The sequence below is a fragment of the Esox lucius genome, chromosome 12, assembly GCF_011004845.1.
Source record: "Esox lucius isolate fEsoLuc1 chromosome 12, fEsoLuc1.pri, whole genome shotgun sequence".
In the NCBI taxonomy this organism is placed as follows: domain Eukaryota; kingdom Metazoa; phylum Chordata; class Actinopteri; order Esociformes; family Esocidae; genus Esox; species Esox lucius.
In genome coordinates this window covers 33,077,656-33,093,840 of record NC_047580.1, presented here as the reverse complement: position 1 = coordinate 33,093,840, position 16,185 = coordinate 33,077,656, and the positions used below count along the sequence as shown (strand labels likewise).

The 16,185-nt window shown below is 42.4% G+C and overlaps 2 protein-coding genes across 2 annotated transcripts; both read left to right on the top strand.

Moving 5' to 3' along the window:
• The first annotated feature begins 431 nt into the window (after positions 1 to 431).
• Positions 432 to 3,664, top strand: LOC114840508 (heat shock 70 kDa protein-like). Its single transcript, XM_029124324.2, has 4 exons — positions 432 to 697; positions 953 to 1,152; positions 1,546 to 1,650; positions 1,955 to 3,664. The coding sequence occupies exons 2-4, from the start codon at positions 973 to 975 to the stop codon at positions 3,602 to 3,604; spliced, it is 1,935 nt and encodes a 644-aa protein (XP_028980157.2). The 5' UTR covers positions 432 to 697; positions 953 to 972; the 3' UTR covers positions 3,605 to 3,664.
• Positions 3,665 to 8,180: 4,516 nt separating this feature from the next.
• On the top strand, positions 8,181 to 11,625 carry LOC114828708 (heat shock 70 kDa protein). Its single transcript, XM_029124325.2, has 4 exons — positions 8,181 to 8,440; positions 9,161 to 9,360; positions 9,642 to 9,746; positions 9,923 to 11,625. Exons 2-4 carry the CDS (start codon positions 9,181 to 9,183, stop codon positions 11,570 to 11,572), a joined length of 1,935 nt encoding a protein of 644 aa, XP_028980158.2. The 5' UTR covers positions 8,181 to 8,440; positions 9,161 to 9,180; the 3' UTR covers positions 11,573 to 11,625.
• The last annotated feature ends 4,560 nt before the right edge of the window (positions 11,626 to 16,185 follow it).

The following is a 16,185-nucleotide window of genomic DNA, read 5'->3' as shown; positions in this document are numbered from 1 at the left end:
GATTTATTCTATTTTTGTTTGTCGTTAAACAACGTACGTGTCAACATGTTACGCGCTTCAAATGTTTGCCTTGTGATTAACCCATTTTTGCTTTCATTTTCTTATTTTATTTTGATCAACATAAGCGATTTCCAGAATGTTTTGCTTATTATGATTATTGTATTATGTGAATTAAGGTATACATCAGCAATAAACGTATTCAAAACGAACAGCGTACCGTTTGTTGTCTGTGTGTATTTGCGCGAGTGCATGAGAAGAGCGAGAGAGACAGTACTTTTTTCATATATTCCTTTTGGTTTCTGCCAGCAAGGCCTCGAGTCCAAGTTTTAGTACCATGCCCAGAATGCGCTTTCCAGCACTCTCCGGAACCTGTCTCTCCGCCGCGCCAGTCCAGAATGTTCACTGAACGCTCTCGGCTGGGTGGAGCGCTTCTGCGTGGACAGGACCATCCCAATCTAGAATATTCACCAGCTTTCCAGCGCCGCCCAGCGGCTGCTTTTATTTGTTGTTTCTTTAAGACAGCCACAGAAAATGTGTGATCATTCTAGAAAGCTGGTTTTCGTGTATATAAGCCTGTGATCTCTGCCAGTGCGGGCGTATCCGACTCAGGAGCAAGACCGAATAGTAGAAGAAAACTGAGCTACCCAAGACAAAGACACTTCGATAGTTCGAAAGGACATACGATCTGTCAATTGTTGTAAGTAGCATTGAAATTATATTATTTTGAATACAGACATTTTGTAGCTGTAATATTAGGCTGCTGGATCATAGAAAATCAAATCGTCTAACCGAATCCAGAGGAAATGTTTCCTAAAACATTTAACATATTTTATTTTGCTGCACCTCAATTTAGTCACAGGAGGAAGAATTAAAAGAAAATCCATTTATACTAAATTAACTTTTAGAATAAATAGATACATAATAATCCATTTAAAATAATTATCTCAAGCAGAAACTTATCCTGCAACCAAGATGTCTTCAGCGAAGGGATTTTCAATTGGCATTGATCTGGGCACCACCTACTCCTGTGTGGGGGTGTTCCAGCATGGTAAAGTGGAGATTGTTGCCAACGACCAGGGAAACCGGACCACCCCCAGCTATGTGGCCTTCACCGACACAGAGAGACTCATCGGGGACGCCGCCAAGAACCAGGTACGGGGAGCACACTGAATTTAAGACTATTGAGTTATCCCTTTAAATCGAGAGCTAGACCAAAAATAGGCACTCGGACAGGGCATTTTCCCCCATTGTAAATCCCACAGTGGCGTAGTATCTTTTGCAATGCCCCCAAAAAAGCCCTGCCTGAAATGCCAGATGGCTAATCTGCTCGTGAATTTGACCTAGTGAAGCAAAAGATCTCTGAAGGCTGTAGAAACGTTCAAACTAATATAAAAGTGTCTCTTAAGCAGTGTTAGGTCATTTTTATAGGTTTTTCTTCAGTTTTGTCTCCCATATATGGGTTACAATAGTAGTATCTGTGTATAAGATGTTCTTCTGCACGACATAGTATGATTGTTTTAACCTTTTTGATGTTTTTATTGACAGGTGGCCATGAATCCCACAAATACTGTTTTTGATGCTAAGCGACTGATCGGCAGGAGGTTTGACGACCACATTGTGCAGTCAGATATGAAGCTGTGGCCCTTCAAGGTACATTTTCCATTTATATTTCCATTGTTTCGTCATCAACTGTCAGCCATTAAGGAATAAATGTTTTGCCATAAAAGGCAGTTGCTATACTACTCACAGTGCTTCACGGCCATTGGCAGCAGTCGAGATTTGGGAAACACTGAGGTGTTTGGCTGACCCAATGCAAATGGCATTGCATTTTTAACGTATTTGAAACATCACTAAATTAAATGCCAGGAAGTAAAAACAAGTGTGTAATATTGCCACAAAGAGAAGTGCAGATGTACAGTTGAGTTTATATTAAAATACAAGTTATATTGTTCAGGTTATCAGCGATGGTGGGAAGCCCAAAGTTCAAGTGGAATATAAGGGAGAAACCAAAGCCTTCTACCCTGAAGAGATCTCCTCGATGGTCCTGGTCAAGATGAAGGAGATAGCTGAGGCCTACTTGGGAAATAAAGTGTCCAATGCAGTCATCACTGTCCCAGCCTACTTCAACGACTCTCAGAGGCAGGCCACTAAAGATGCTGGCGTGATATCTGGACTGAACGTCCTTAGGATCATCAACGAGCCCACGGCGGCTGCCATCGCTTATGGGCTGGATAAGGGAAAGAGAGGGGAGCGCAACATCCTGATTTTTGATCTGGGCGGTGGAACCTTCGATGTCTCCATCCTGACCATCGATGATGGGATCTTTGAGGTGAAGGCCACCGCTGGGGACACACACCTCGGAGGGGAGGACTTTGACAACCGCATGGTGAATCATTTTGTGGAGGAGTTCAAGAGAAAGAACAAGAAGGACATCAGCCAGAACAAGAGAGCGGTGAGGAGGCTGAGGACCGCTTGTGAGAGGGCCAAGAGAACCTTGTCTTCCAGCTCCCAGGCCAGCGTTGAGATTGACTCTCTGTTCGAAGGCATCGACTTCTACACCTCCATCACTAGGGCTCGCTTTGAGGAGATGTGTTCAGATCTCTTCCGGGGAACACTGGAGCCGGTCGAGAAAGCTCTGAGAGACGCCAAGATGGACAAGGCTCAGGTTCATGAGATCGTCCTGGTCGGGGGCTCCACTCGTATTCCCAAGATTCAGAAACTGCTTCAGGACTTCTTCAATGGCAGAGACCTCAACAAGAGCATCAACCCAGATGAAGCGGTGGCTTACGGCGCGGCTGTTCAGGCGGCCATCTTGATGGGCGACTCCTCTGAGAACGTCCAGGACTTACTGCTCCTCGATGTGGCTCCTCTGTCCCTGGGCATTGAGACGGCCGGAGGGGTCATGACCCCCCTAATTAAACGCAACACCACCATTCCAACCAAGCAGACCCAGACCTTCTCCACCTACGCCGACAACCAGCCGGGTGTACTTATCCAGGTATTTGAGGGAGAGAGAGCCATGACCAAAGACAACAACCTCCTGGGAAAGTTCGATCTCACTGGAATCCCCCCCGCCCCGAGGGGCGTCCCCCAGATCGAGGTGACCTTTGACATCGATGCTAACGGCATCCTGAACGTGTCAGCAGTGGATAAAAGTACTGGCAAGGAGAACAAGATCACCATCACCAATGACAAGGGCCGACTAAGCAAGGAGGAAATTGAGAGGATGGTCCAGGACGCAGACAAATACAAAGCAGAAGATGATGCACAGAGGGAGAAGATCACAGCCAAGAACGCGTTGGAGTCATACGCATTCAACATGAAGAGTAGTGTAGATGATCCAAATCTAGCAGGGAAGATCAGCGAGGACGATAAGAAGAAAGTTGTTGACAAGTGCAACCAAACCATCTCCTGGTTGGAGAATAATCAGATGGCTGAGAAGGAAGAGTTTGAATACCAACAGAAGGAACTGGAGAAAATGTGCAACCCAATCATATCCAAGCTCTACCAGGGGGCTGGAGGGGCTCCTCCAACGGGAAGCTGCGGAAGCCAGGCTGGGGGCGGGGCTAGTTCACAAGGCCCTACCATTGAAGAGGTGGACTAAATGAGAGCACTCAAGGAAAGAATGAGTATGATAAAGTATTGCACAGTATTTCAACAGGCTAAACGGTTTTACAAATGGACAATCAATGTTTGTCTAAAAATGCAACTTAATTGCATGACGTCCGGTCAGACCAGTAGGTCTGTAGAAACCAGGTTGGGGCAGTGGTAGTCTGCCAGCTTTTCCATTGAGGAGGGGGACTAATTATGTGTTCAGTTATTCAGTTATTCCAGAACTAAAGGTAGTTTGTTTCTTGTTGAGCTATGGTTTGTCAAGTAGCTTGATGTTCTGTTCTTTGCACCTGTGGACATGTTCAAAGATTCTATGTTGTTGTGTCCAGTTAAAGCAACTCAGATTATATGAACGCACTGTTTTTTTTCTTATTATTTTTATTTGTTATTACTTACTACAATAAAGGGTAAAACATATTTTTTTTTCGTTTGTTGGATTCATTTATAGCATCTCAGATTCATGAGGATGTTCTTGGTAACTATTTTACCTTTCAAATGGGTAATTCATAATTTATACTGAGAATTTTGGGTACACTAGTAAATAACTGTAATGATCAAAATATAATTGCATATATGTAGTTATGATTCACCTGATAATAAAATTAAACTTGCATTACATTTAGATATTTTTGCAAACACTGATCCAGAGCCATTTATTGGAACAATAGGGGTTGAGTATTCCCTACCAGCACCACAACATACCTAAGAGTGTATGTTTTAATATGGCCACTAGAGGGCAATACTGGGTAAACAATACAACCCTTTGAAATGCCCTTGCAAAAAATAGTCATTTTGAACTGGTTCAACTCTTGACTAGACTGTCTTACGTCATTAATATGAATATCCCAATTGTTGTGCCCTAGAAAATAGACCCAGAAATGAATGAAGCCGAAATCTAAAGAACATTGTGCTCTTTTCTTGTTGAGTTCGCCTTTAAATGTTTTAGTTTAGAAACTCCTAGCTATGGAGGGAATGTATTTTCTTTCCATGTGAGCAAGCTGGACAGGTTGGAGCCCGCGGAATGGAGCCAATAAGGTCTGTCTGCGGCCCGCGGCAGGGAAGCTCTGTCCAGGGAAGCTACGCCCATATTAAGCACCCTCTGCTTCTTCCAATTCAGTCCTCCGCAGCCCGCAACAAGGAAGTTCCGCCCAGGGGTGCTCCGTAAATATAAAATACGCTCCCTCTTTTCCAATTAGTTACTCACAGTGCCTGAGCACCTATCGTTCTGTTGGACTACTTCCTTGTTCTACCGGTCGTAGTAACAGCCAAAGTGACTGAGTCAATGTTTATTTACATGTCCAATTTACATTGTTTATCGACAGTACAGATAACCTATCCAAATGGGCTATACTGGCCTATATCAGTGATTTTTTCCTAATATAATAATAGTGTATAGCCTACTACTGAACTATTTTCTTCCCCTTTGCATTGTAAGTGATGGTTAGAGGGGGACAGTGGAAAAAAGACCTGCAAAACGTAACATTTCTTTACATTTTTAATGAAACTATAAAATTCAGTTATAAACCGTAATGAAGTTCTATACAGTGGCTAATTGGCCATAATTCCTTGAACAAAATAAAGCACATAAAGGTTTGGCTTATCGTTAGCGTTCGTCATATTTATTTACAAAGCTGTATTACATGTGCTAGGCTTACTTCAGTTGCCAAGTTACCGCTCCAAGATCCATCTCTGGGGGGAAACTCTTGAGTTTAGACTTTTAGTCCAGGAAACAAGAAAATAAAGTGCGTCATTAAAACTAGACCATATTCATTCGGATCACAGCGCGTACCCAACTGGGTAATCAGATGGCTGAGAAGGCCAAGTTTGTGCAGTAGCAGAAGCTGCTGGTGAAACGACTCAACCCAGTTTTATCCAAGCCCTACCAGGGGTCCTTCCAATAGGAAACGGTGGAATCCATTCTAGGGGCAGGTCGAGTTCACTGGGCCCTACCATTGAGGAGTTAATGATCAATCATTCTATAGTTGAATGAATCAATCACTAAAGATAACAACTGTTCGTCACAATCTGAAGAGGTTGCAGGAGACAGAGGTCGCAGGACAAACGAGTAGTCATTTCCAAATGCTTGACACGCCGACCATAACATGCGACAACGACTGACTAAACACACCAGGGAACAAGACTTAACCCCTTGTTAACCAGACACAGGTGACAGCAATACACTAGCAAAACTGAACGTAGAGGAAAACTAGAACCAAAACACCCAGAGCATAGAAATGGAACGACTGCCTTTGAATTAATAGTTATAGCTGTTGCTACAAGCAGACTCATGCTTTTGGAAGAGTAGTGGTGCAAAGAACTGTAGCCACGCTGCACAGCTTTCATACACTTTCCAACGATAGGGACCTTTAAAAAATACCACAATGACTCATCGTCAGCCCAAGTAAGCAAGTGAGCCTGGCTGCCCAAATTTGGAGTCCAGGAGTAGCTGCATAGCTGGAGTGTCTGAAAATGGCAGTGGTGGGAGAGGGGTTATTAAGTGGGGATTATCCAGAGGGGTAATAGAGCTGATCTGTTGGCACTCAGGATCACATGGCATCTTCCTGGTATGATTTCTGTCATCGAAGCTTGAACCAAACCCGTTTTTCTACACTTAAACTCATCCTAATCTGATATGTTCAGTTCTGCTAACATGCCATGTTAGTCATCCTTTCCTGCCACGTTAGTTCTCTCCGAACCTAGTTTCAAAATGACACCAAATTGTCTTAGTGGCTTAACTACAACGCTGTATCAAAGCAGGAAGCAGTCACGCCGTCACCAACAGTGCTCCTTGTCTTCCCACGACTGCCTGTAATCCTTCCACTTGTCCAGACACTCGTTCGTAGACACTCCTGTCTTACAGTCGCCCATATTTGACGTTTTGGGGGTGTGGCTCAGGGCCTGTATGCGGCTGCTAGTAGCTTAGCAATTAGAGAATCTGACCGGTGACCGAAAGGTTGCTAGTTCAAATCCCAGCGCTAGCAAAGTTACATCTGTTGTTCTGCCCTTGAGCAATACAATTATGTAAGTGTTCATCAGTTTAGGATGCATCGTGGAGATTGTGTTTAATGGTATAAAAGGCTAGTGAGCCAGAACTTGTCCCCATTTCTGGGTACTACATCAACCGGATGTATGCTGTGTCACATATTCCAATGGCATCTTGCAACCAGTGTTGCCAGGTATTGCAGGAGAAACAAGCAACCGGCACTGTCAAAAATAGCCCAAAACAAGCAACTTGGTGCTTCAGATGAAGCCCCAAAAAGCAATGGCTTTCATTAGACACACACTTAACTAGGTGTAATATTTAAGTGAGAGAGAGCCACTGCTATAATGGGGAGAGCCACTGCTCTAATGGGGAAGAGTACCTGACGTTGAAGTTAGGTTCAAAATATTCGAATTCAGTGAACATACAAAAACATTTATCTTAAAGGTGGAATTGCTTTTCAAACCAATATTTTTTTTCAGGTACTACATAATGTTTGTCAACACACTGGTGGCGAATACAAAGCTAACAGAAATGTACTTGCCATTGTTTGCAAACTGAATTGATTGAACACACCTCAAGCCACTGAACTGGGGAGGGGAAACCATCACCTAGCAGTCTAGTAGTAGTTGGTTGTACCCCACAGATGTGCAGTAGTGAGCCAGGCTAGACAGTAGATGGGTACGTTAGGGTAGTAGGGGGTAAATAGCCCCCTGGGGTAACTTGCCCCCGCCATTTAATTTACAAAAATCCCATAAAGTGTGACCAATTTTTTTGCACAACACTTTCCCTGGCTGCCACTGATCTTGCTTAATGGAAAATGCTTGGTGTCATCACAACTTTTGGACATATTTCCACCAAACGATACATTTTATATTTTTTTTTAAGCTTTCCAGGATTGTGAATGTTTAAATTAAGTTAGATCTATACATGTTTTTAAAATTAAAGTAGTAAAGCCTTCAGATAAATAATCCACTTGTTTAGGGAGAAAATTGTGAATACCTTTTAAATTAGTATGTTGGGAGTAACTATTCTGAAAACAACATTTCATCAAATATCTAAGTATAAATTGCTTCCATTTGCTTCCCTTATAATTTATTCTCCTAAGCCAAATCATCTTTCACATACCATTTTTACCCCAACATTTAAATGTTTGTGTCCACAAGTAGACAACTTTTATTACAACTCGTTCTGTTTTAGTGTGCCTCTTGGTCAAAACAATACACAAGCCGAAAAAAACGAAAACCGAGACAGACAATATTGCCAAGCGAGTTTCTGGAGAGAAAAAAAAGACCAAATTCACTAATAAGCGGATATGGCGTTGCAACCAGCAAATAATTAATACGCGTATATATTCATTTTTTTACATCTGATGTGCAGCAAATCCTCCCCGCCAAAACGTTAATGTGCTTAAAATCCCACAGACCATCGTTCATTGGATTGGTCCGCTAGATACAGCGATGTTGTGTCACACAAACCACTGTAGCCTAGCGTTCAAACAGCTCATTCAAAGATGTTCGTTCTATTTATGGTATAGCATATTGACCCGTTGTTGAGCGCTATGTGTGTCAGGTTGCGCCGATGCGACCGTTCCACTCCAGAATATTCACCAACTTTCCCAGCGTCCCCGGACAGCTGCAACAATTATTGGCCGAGTTACAGACTAATGGAAATGTGTGATCATTCTAGAACATTTATGTTAGTATATAAGGCAGGTATCTCTCAGCAGAAGCATATCTTTCGGAATCACAACACGACTCGGGAGCAAGAAACGAATACAAGGGGAACACTATTCATCGGGACTCAACAGAGATCCTTCAATATTTCAAGACGTGAACAAGCACTGTTGTAAGTAGTTCATTATTGCGTGAGTAAATGCTGTCCCATGACTTCGATGCAATTTGAAAACACTTAATTCCAGGGAGGGCTGTCTAACGGTTTATTTTACTACCTTGTGCTTCAGTGATTAATTCAAGTAAATAATTAGTAAATAAATAATTATTACAGAATTCAAAGGAAAACCCATGAGTTTGGCACCACTGCTATAAAATGATGTTGTGTAGAATAACTCCAAGTGAACAGTGTTCTGTCTAATCTATTATATTGACCAGTGACAACTGTCTATATTTTGTACCAGTACAGGCCTAATGTTTGTCCCTCAGTATTATGTCATTGGTGTAACTATCTTAAAAGTCACTGATTCCAAAGATTTTAAAAGACGTTGAACATTGTCTTCAGTGGGCAGAGGTGTATATCAAAATAAAGTACTGGCTAGTCAAAGTTTTTTTCATATGTCATTCGCTTGACAGATCAATTGAAAAATCTGTATGTCTAAATCCGACATAACTTGCTGTAAGTTCATTTGTATGGAGGGAAATAACATTCTGAGCGAAATTACTGATCAAACAGAGTGTATGTGGATCCCACATGTTATTTAATCAAACTTACAAGCCCGAAACGTGTTTATATTCACAGGATTCTCAATGTAGATTTTCCTCCCAGTATGAACTCTGGCAAATTGAAAGCCTTGGTATGTAAATTAAATAAAAACAATATTATATTCTCCAGGAAATTTACACCACACAAAGATGTCCTCTGCAAAGGGAGTGTCAATCGGCATTGATCTGGGCACCACCTACTCCTGCGTGGGGGTGTTCCAGCATGGTAAAGTGGAGATCGTCGCCAACGATCAGGGAAACAGGACCACCCCCAGCTATGTGGCCTTCACCGACACAGAGAGACTCATCGGGGACGCAGCCAAGAACCAGGTATGTGTAGAAGACTTGACCTAAAGCAATTTCTGGAAGGACTTGGACAAAATAAATCGGCAATGAAAATTCTAACACAAGGGAGCGTTTTTTCAGAATATTGAGTTATTAATTTCCGATCCCAGTGCAGAAATGCAATATTGATGGTTGGAGAAACTAACATTTTTCTAAAGCAAATTTCACGTGTGTTAGGGTATTTTTGTTCTTGTCATGTCACAAATATCTGTGTGCACTCAGTATGAACAATTGATTGATGGATTGATTGATTGTTTCATTGACAGGTGGCCATGAACCCCTCCAACACTGTCTTTGACGCCAAGCGCCTGATTGGCAGAAAGTTTGAGGACCACATTGTGCAGTCAGATATGAAGCTGTGGCCCTTCAAGGTGCATTTGACATTTGTTTGACATATTAGTTACTTAACATACACACTTATCCAAAGCAACTAATAATCACCACATTTATTTGAAATTGCCACTATCAGTAAAAATAGTAACAGAAAGTAAAACAAATTGTTAATTGAAAGAAAGACACTTTCATTGACTTTTATTAAATTTTATAGGTTATCAACGACGTCGGGAAGCCCAAAGTCCAGGTGGAATATAAGGGAGAGACCAAAGCCTTCTACCCTGAAGAGATCTCCTCGATGGTCCTGGTCAAGATGAAGGAGATAGCTGAGGCCTACCTGGGCCAGAGGATCTCCAATGCAGTCATCACTGTCCCAGCATACTTCAACGACTCTCAGAGGCAGGCCACTAAAGATGCTGGTGTGATATCTGGACTGAACGTCCTTAGGATCATCAACGAGCCCACGGCGGCTGCCATCGCTTATGGGCTGGATAAGGGAAAGAGAGGGGAGCGCAACATCCTGATCTTTGATCTGGGCGGTGGAACCTTCGATGTCTCCATCCTGACCATCGAGGATGGGATCTTTGAGGTGAAGGCCACTGCTGGGGACACACACCTCGGAGGGGAGGACTTTGACAACCGCATGGTGAATCATTTTGTGGAGGAGTTCAAGAGAAAGAACAAGAAGGACATCAGCCAGAACAAGAGAGCGGTGAGGAGGCTGAGGACCGCTTGTGAGAGGGCCAAGAGAACCTTGTCTTCCAGCTCCCAGGCCAGCGTTGAGATTGACTCTCTGTTCGAAGGCATCGACTTCTACACCTCCATCACTAGGGCTCGCTTTGAGGAGCTCAACTCAGATCTCTTCCGGGGAACCCTGGAGCCAGTTGAGAAATCGCTTAAAGACGCCAAGATGGACAAGGCCCAGATCCATGAGATCGTCCTGGTTGGAGGCTCCACTCGTATTCCCAAGATTCAGAAACTGCTTCAGGACTTCTTTAACGGACGGGAACTCAACAAGAGCATCAACCCAGATGAAGCGGTGGCTTACGGCGCGGCTGTTCAGGCGGCCATCTTGATGGGCGACTCCTCTGAGAACGTCCAGGACTTACTGCTCCTCGATGTGGCTCCTTTGTCCCTGGGCATTGAGACGGCCGGAGGGGTCATGACCCCCCTAATTAAACGCAACACCACCATTCCAACCAAGCAGACCCAGACCTTCTCCACCTACGCCGACAACCAGCCGGGTGTACTTATCCAGGTATTTGAGGGAGAGAGAGCCATGACCAAAGACAACAACCTCCTGGGAAAGTTCGATCTCACTGGAATCCCCCCCGCCCCGAGGGGTGTCCCCCAGATCGAGGTGACCTTTGACATCGATGCTAACGGCATCCTGAACGTGTCAGCAGTGGATAAAAGTACTGGCAAGGAGAACAAGATCACCATCACCAATGACAAGGGCCGACTAAGCAAGGAGGAAATTGAGAGGATGGTCCAGGACGCAGACAAATACAAAGCAGAAGATGATGCACAGAGGGAGAAGATCACAGCCAAGAACGCGTTGGAGTCATACGCATTCAACATGAAGAGTAGTGTAGATGATCCAAATCTAGCAGGGAAGATCAGCGAGGACGATAAGAAGAAAGTTGTTGACAAGTGCAACCAAACTATCTCCTGGTTGGAGAATAATCAGATGGCTGAGAAGGAAGAGTTTGAATACCAACAGAAGGAACTGGAGAAAATGTGCAACCCAATCATATCCAAGCTCTACCAGGGGGCTGGAGGTGCTCCTCCAACGGGAAGCTGCGGAAGCCAGGCTGGGGGCGGGGCTAGTTCACAAGGCCCTACCATTGAAGAGGTGGACTAAATGAGAGCACTCAAGGAAAGAATGAGTATGATAAAGTATTGCACAGTATTTCAACAGGCTAAACGGTTTTACAAATGGACAATTAACGTTTGTCTAAGAATTCATACTAATGGCATGATGTCATGATAAACCAATTGGGCTGTGGAATTTGGTGGCAGGGCTTTACAAACTAGCCCTGCCACCAGATTCCACAAGACAACTGGTTCATCATGACATCATGCTATTAGGATGAATTCCTAGATGCAAAGCTAGTTAACAAACACTGTTAAATCGATAAACCAATTCCCAATTCAGTTAATCATTCCATCACTTAAGATACCATGTTACAACTGAGCTAGTGTTTGTCAACTAGCCTTGTGTTCTCATCGCCTGTATCTATGTTCATAGATCCGCCCTCACTTTAAGTGGGCTTTATGTTCTTCTGCAAACTTGAACCTTAAACAATAGGACCGCATGTTAAAAAATTATTACGAATGCAACATTTCTTTTAATCATTGTCATTATTTGTTACTTTAGTTATTAAAGGAAAACATTTTGGATGGAAGTGAAACTCCATTTACACCTTCTCAGATTCACAAAGTTATTTTCAGTAATAAAGTCATCTATCAAATTATAGTAATGCAATATTGACCCACTGAAGTTCTGCTTGAAATTATATTCAGTTCTTAAAGGCTTCATGAAGTGTGTACAATGTTTCCATTTGCTTTATATGTGTATACCAATATACACTACCAGTCAAAAGTCTGGACACACCCATTCAAGTGACCATCAGCAATTCAAGTGAATGAGTTAGAAAGGCCAGACTTTTGACTGATACTGTATATATACATGTGTATGTGTTGGTAAACATCTGTAACCATATGACATGCTTTATAAAGGGTGATATGTAGTGAATAACTGTTTGATATTAACACCAATGTCAAATTTGACATAACTGCCACACTGTCGAATATGACGTAAATCTGTACTTTACAAAGGGTGTCATAAGCACTGATTAAAAAGGCTTTATAAATGATGTTCAATTGTAGCCACACAAGATATTTCTAACATTGTGCTGCATCTTGGCAAGCACCTCACAATGCACACCTGCAAGTCACTTTGGGGGAAAAAGGCATCCCCTAAATGCTATATTTGATTTGAGCTATTGGGCCCGAAAGGATGTAGTATATTGCCAACATACCATGGCTAAGGGCTGTCTTAGGCATGACACAAGCATATGTTATATACCAAATACCATGGCAATCAGCATTCAGGATTCAAACCACCTGGTTTATAAGGGACCATAAACCACACAATGATCAGAAAACGGCCATCCGTCAGCAATTTGGGTTTTCAGCTGGGTTTCTTGCAATACTATAGTATCAAAGGACAGATTTCATGTGGGTTACAATTTTGCCTCTTTTGTGCCCAGGGAGGTCCATTGGTCTAAGATGCTGCCTCCAGTGCACATATACTGCTGCAGTGTGGGTTTAAATGCGACCTACTGCCTCCAGTGCACATATACTGCTGCAGTGTGGGTTTAAATGCAACCTACTGCCTCCAGTGCACATATACTGCTGCAGTGTGGGTTTAAATGTGACCAACTGTCTCCAGTGCACATACACTGCTGCAGTGTGGGTTTAAATGCGACCTACTGCCTCCAGTGCACATATACTGCTGCAGTGTGGGTTTAAATGCGACCTACTGCCTCCAGTGCACATATACTGCTGCAGTGTGGGTTTGAATGCAACCTACTGCCACCAGTGCACATATACTGTTGCAGTGTGGGTTTGAATGCAACCTACTGCCACCAGTGCACACGTACTGCTGCAGTGTGGGTTTAAATGTGACCTACTGCCTCCAGTGCACACGTACTGCTGCAGTGTGGGTTTAAATGTGACCTACTGCCTCCAGTGCACACATACTGCTGCAGTGTGGGTTTAAATGTGACCTACTGTTTCCAGTGCACACATACTGCTGCAGTGTGGGTTTAAATGTGACCTACTGTTTCCAGTGCACACATACTGCTGCAGTGTGGGTTTAAATGTGACCTACTGTTTCCAGTGCACACATACTGCTGCAGTGTGGATTTTAAACTGGCTGATGCTCTTTCAGCTAAACTCCTCCCTTCTATCTATACTTTTTCCTTATCTTATTTGATTGGCTGGTTTAGACCTTTTACATTCCAGGAAGTAAAACTGAGCTTCTAATTTGTTATGCTTGCAAAGAGTGCACACCCATAAACTCCCGTAATTAAAAAAACAACAACATGTGCTTCTAATAATCAAAAACGTTAACATCAGTCCCAACAACAGTTCTGCTGTCTGTGGTGTTTCCAAAAGGATTGAACAAATGGCCTTACCCCAAGCTTCAGGCTGTTCTTAGTTATACAGTGATTAGTAGGCAGTAAAGTATGCAAATTCCTTCTACAAAAAATGTACACCAATGGGATGTAGGGAATTTTCAAGAGTAAAGATTGGCTGTAAAAGCATCCATACTGATGGCATATGGGTCTTGTGTAATTCTAAAATGAATCTCGGTCCGCACATTATTGGGAAATATTCCTATAAGTACAAGATGTTGAAAATGTGTCGTTCAAGTTTTATGTTTTCACTTGGGACCCCTAAATAGGTAGCTTAACCTTTTCACGCGTGAGTTTCAAATATTCCTTACCGACCCCCCAGCGTGAGTTTTTTTGCACGTGACTTCGGTACTCTGCAGCATTTGAACTCACGCCAGCCTTTGAACAGTCACCTTGCTAGGTAAGGAACACTACATGCATTGCATTGCAAGCTTCTCTCGTTGACTCGAATTCTAAGAGCTGCAAAAGTTGGTTGATTTATTACTGTAGCTAGCTAGAAAACGTCAGCTAACCGCTAGCAAACGTCAGCTGCCCGCTAGCTAACAAATTGTGACCAGTTATTCAGTGCAGTGAAAATGAATAAACTATATAAAATGCATACAACGGGGAACGTAACTTCTAGAAAGTTTTTGCAATGGTTTTGATCGGTAGTAGTTGCTAATATAATTCGTTTTTGTGCATTAGTGTTGGCTGTCTGTTGGTACGTAACTAACACTTCTTGTCCCGATTTGAATGCTTTCTACCTGGTTAATATCATAGTATGGTCTTGAAACAATTACAATCAGGAAATAAAGTTATAAACACTGTTTGAGCTAAATGTGAGTAAATAATAGCGCGGTTTTACCAGCCATTGTTACGTTACTTGTAGCTAGGTATGCTAATGGTGCGTTCTAAACATGACGTTCTAATCACACCGGTGTGATCGTACGCTCCAGGGACCACTCTAGATTGATCACACCAGTGTGATCGTACGCGCCAAAGGGTTAAGGAGATACTAATAAAATGGTAAAAGACATTGCAAAAAAGTGCAAAAAACACTATTTAAATGACTTTTTTTCAAAGTCTGGTAGTACAAGAACATTCTTGCTATACATTATTTTCACAGGTCTGCCATAGATGCGCAACATTCTATCAGTGCTTCAGCTAATTCACCACCTGTTTAGTGCTAGAGGTGTCAGATTGCATCGACGCGACTGTCCTACTCTAGAAGATTCACTGGCTTTTCCAACTCCCCTGCTGTGGTTACTGGCTCAAAGACTGTCACACAAAAAATGTGTGATCATTCTAGAAAATGTACCTTAGTATATAAGACACACATCTCTCTTAGTGGAGGCATTTCTGGGGGAATTACCACACGACTCAGGAGCAAGAACCAAATACATTTGGAAACTACTTAACACTCAGGATCGATTCTTCAATTTTTTTAGAGGACAACGAGCTCTCTATCGTAAGTGGCTGATACTTTAGCTTGCATTGGGAAAATGCTGTTGCTTGACTTTGACACAATATAAAACATTGACAGTTGTAAGTCGCTAGGAATAAGCTACATTTTCGGATAGATTTCAGTTAAGATAACATAGGCTTTGTATGACTATGTCCTTAATACTGAAAATGATATTTCTATGCATTGTAAAAACTACTGGAGGTACACTGTTGATGTGTAAGCGTGTAGTCATATGATTTGTGGATATCTTTTATATCTGGTATACAGTTTCATACAATCACAGATTTGAGCCAATCTGCTCTCAGTGTTCAAATCATTCAGTTCATAATCTATTGTTTATATCAATAATAACAGAGAACCCTGTTAAAATAACTACAGTATATTGTATATAACCTAGTGTTGTCTTTTTAGTACATAATTACCTTGATAGTTTGCTGTGTCCAGAGACATAGTGTCAGTATGAGCTGTTATTCAAACCGTCGGTGACACTCCAGACAATTTCTTTCCTTTTACAATTTTGTTGCAGCCTTGAACAAACTCGTCTGAATCCAGCATCTTAATAATTCGATTCAGGTGTGCTAGCTCAGAAATAAAACTAACACCTGGAAAAGCTGGGGTTCCCCAGGAGAGCTTTGAGAACCAAAGGAACCCAAAGTTTTAGGGTACATATATAGGGTTTTCTACATAGATCCTTTTAGATAGCTGCTGCTGAATCTGCTGCCTCCTCCATCTCCTTCTTCTGTGGACTCTGATAAATTAAAAGCATTTCCATGTTAATTGACTGTACAAAGATACAGCCTATAATTCATCATATTTTATCTTATCCAG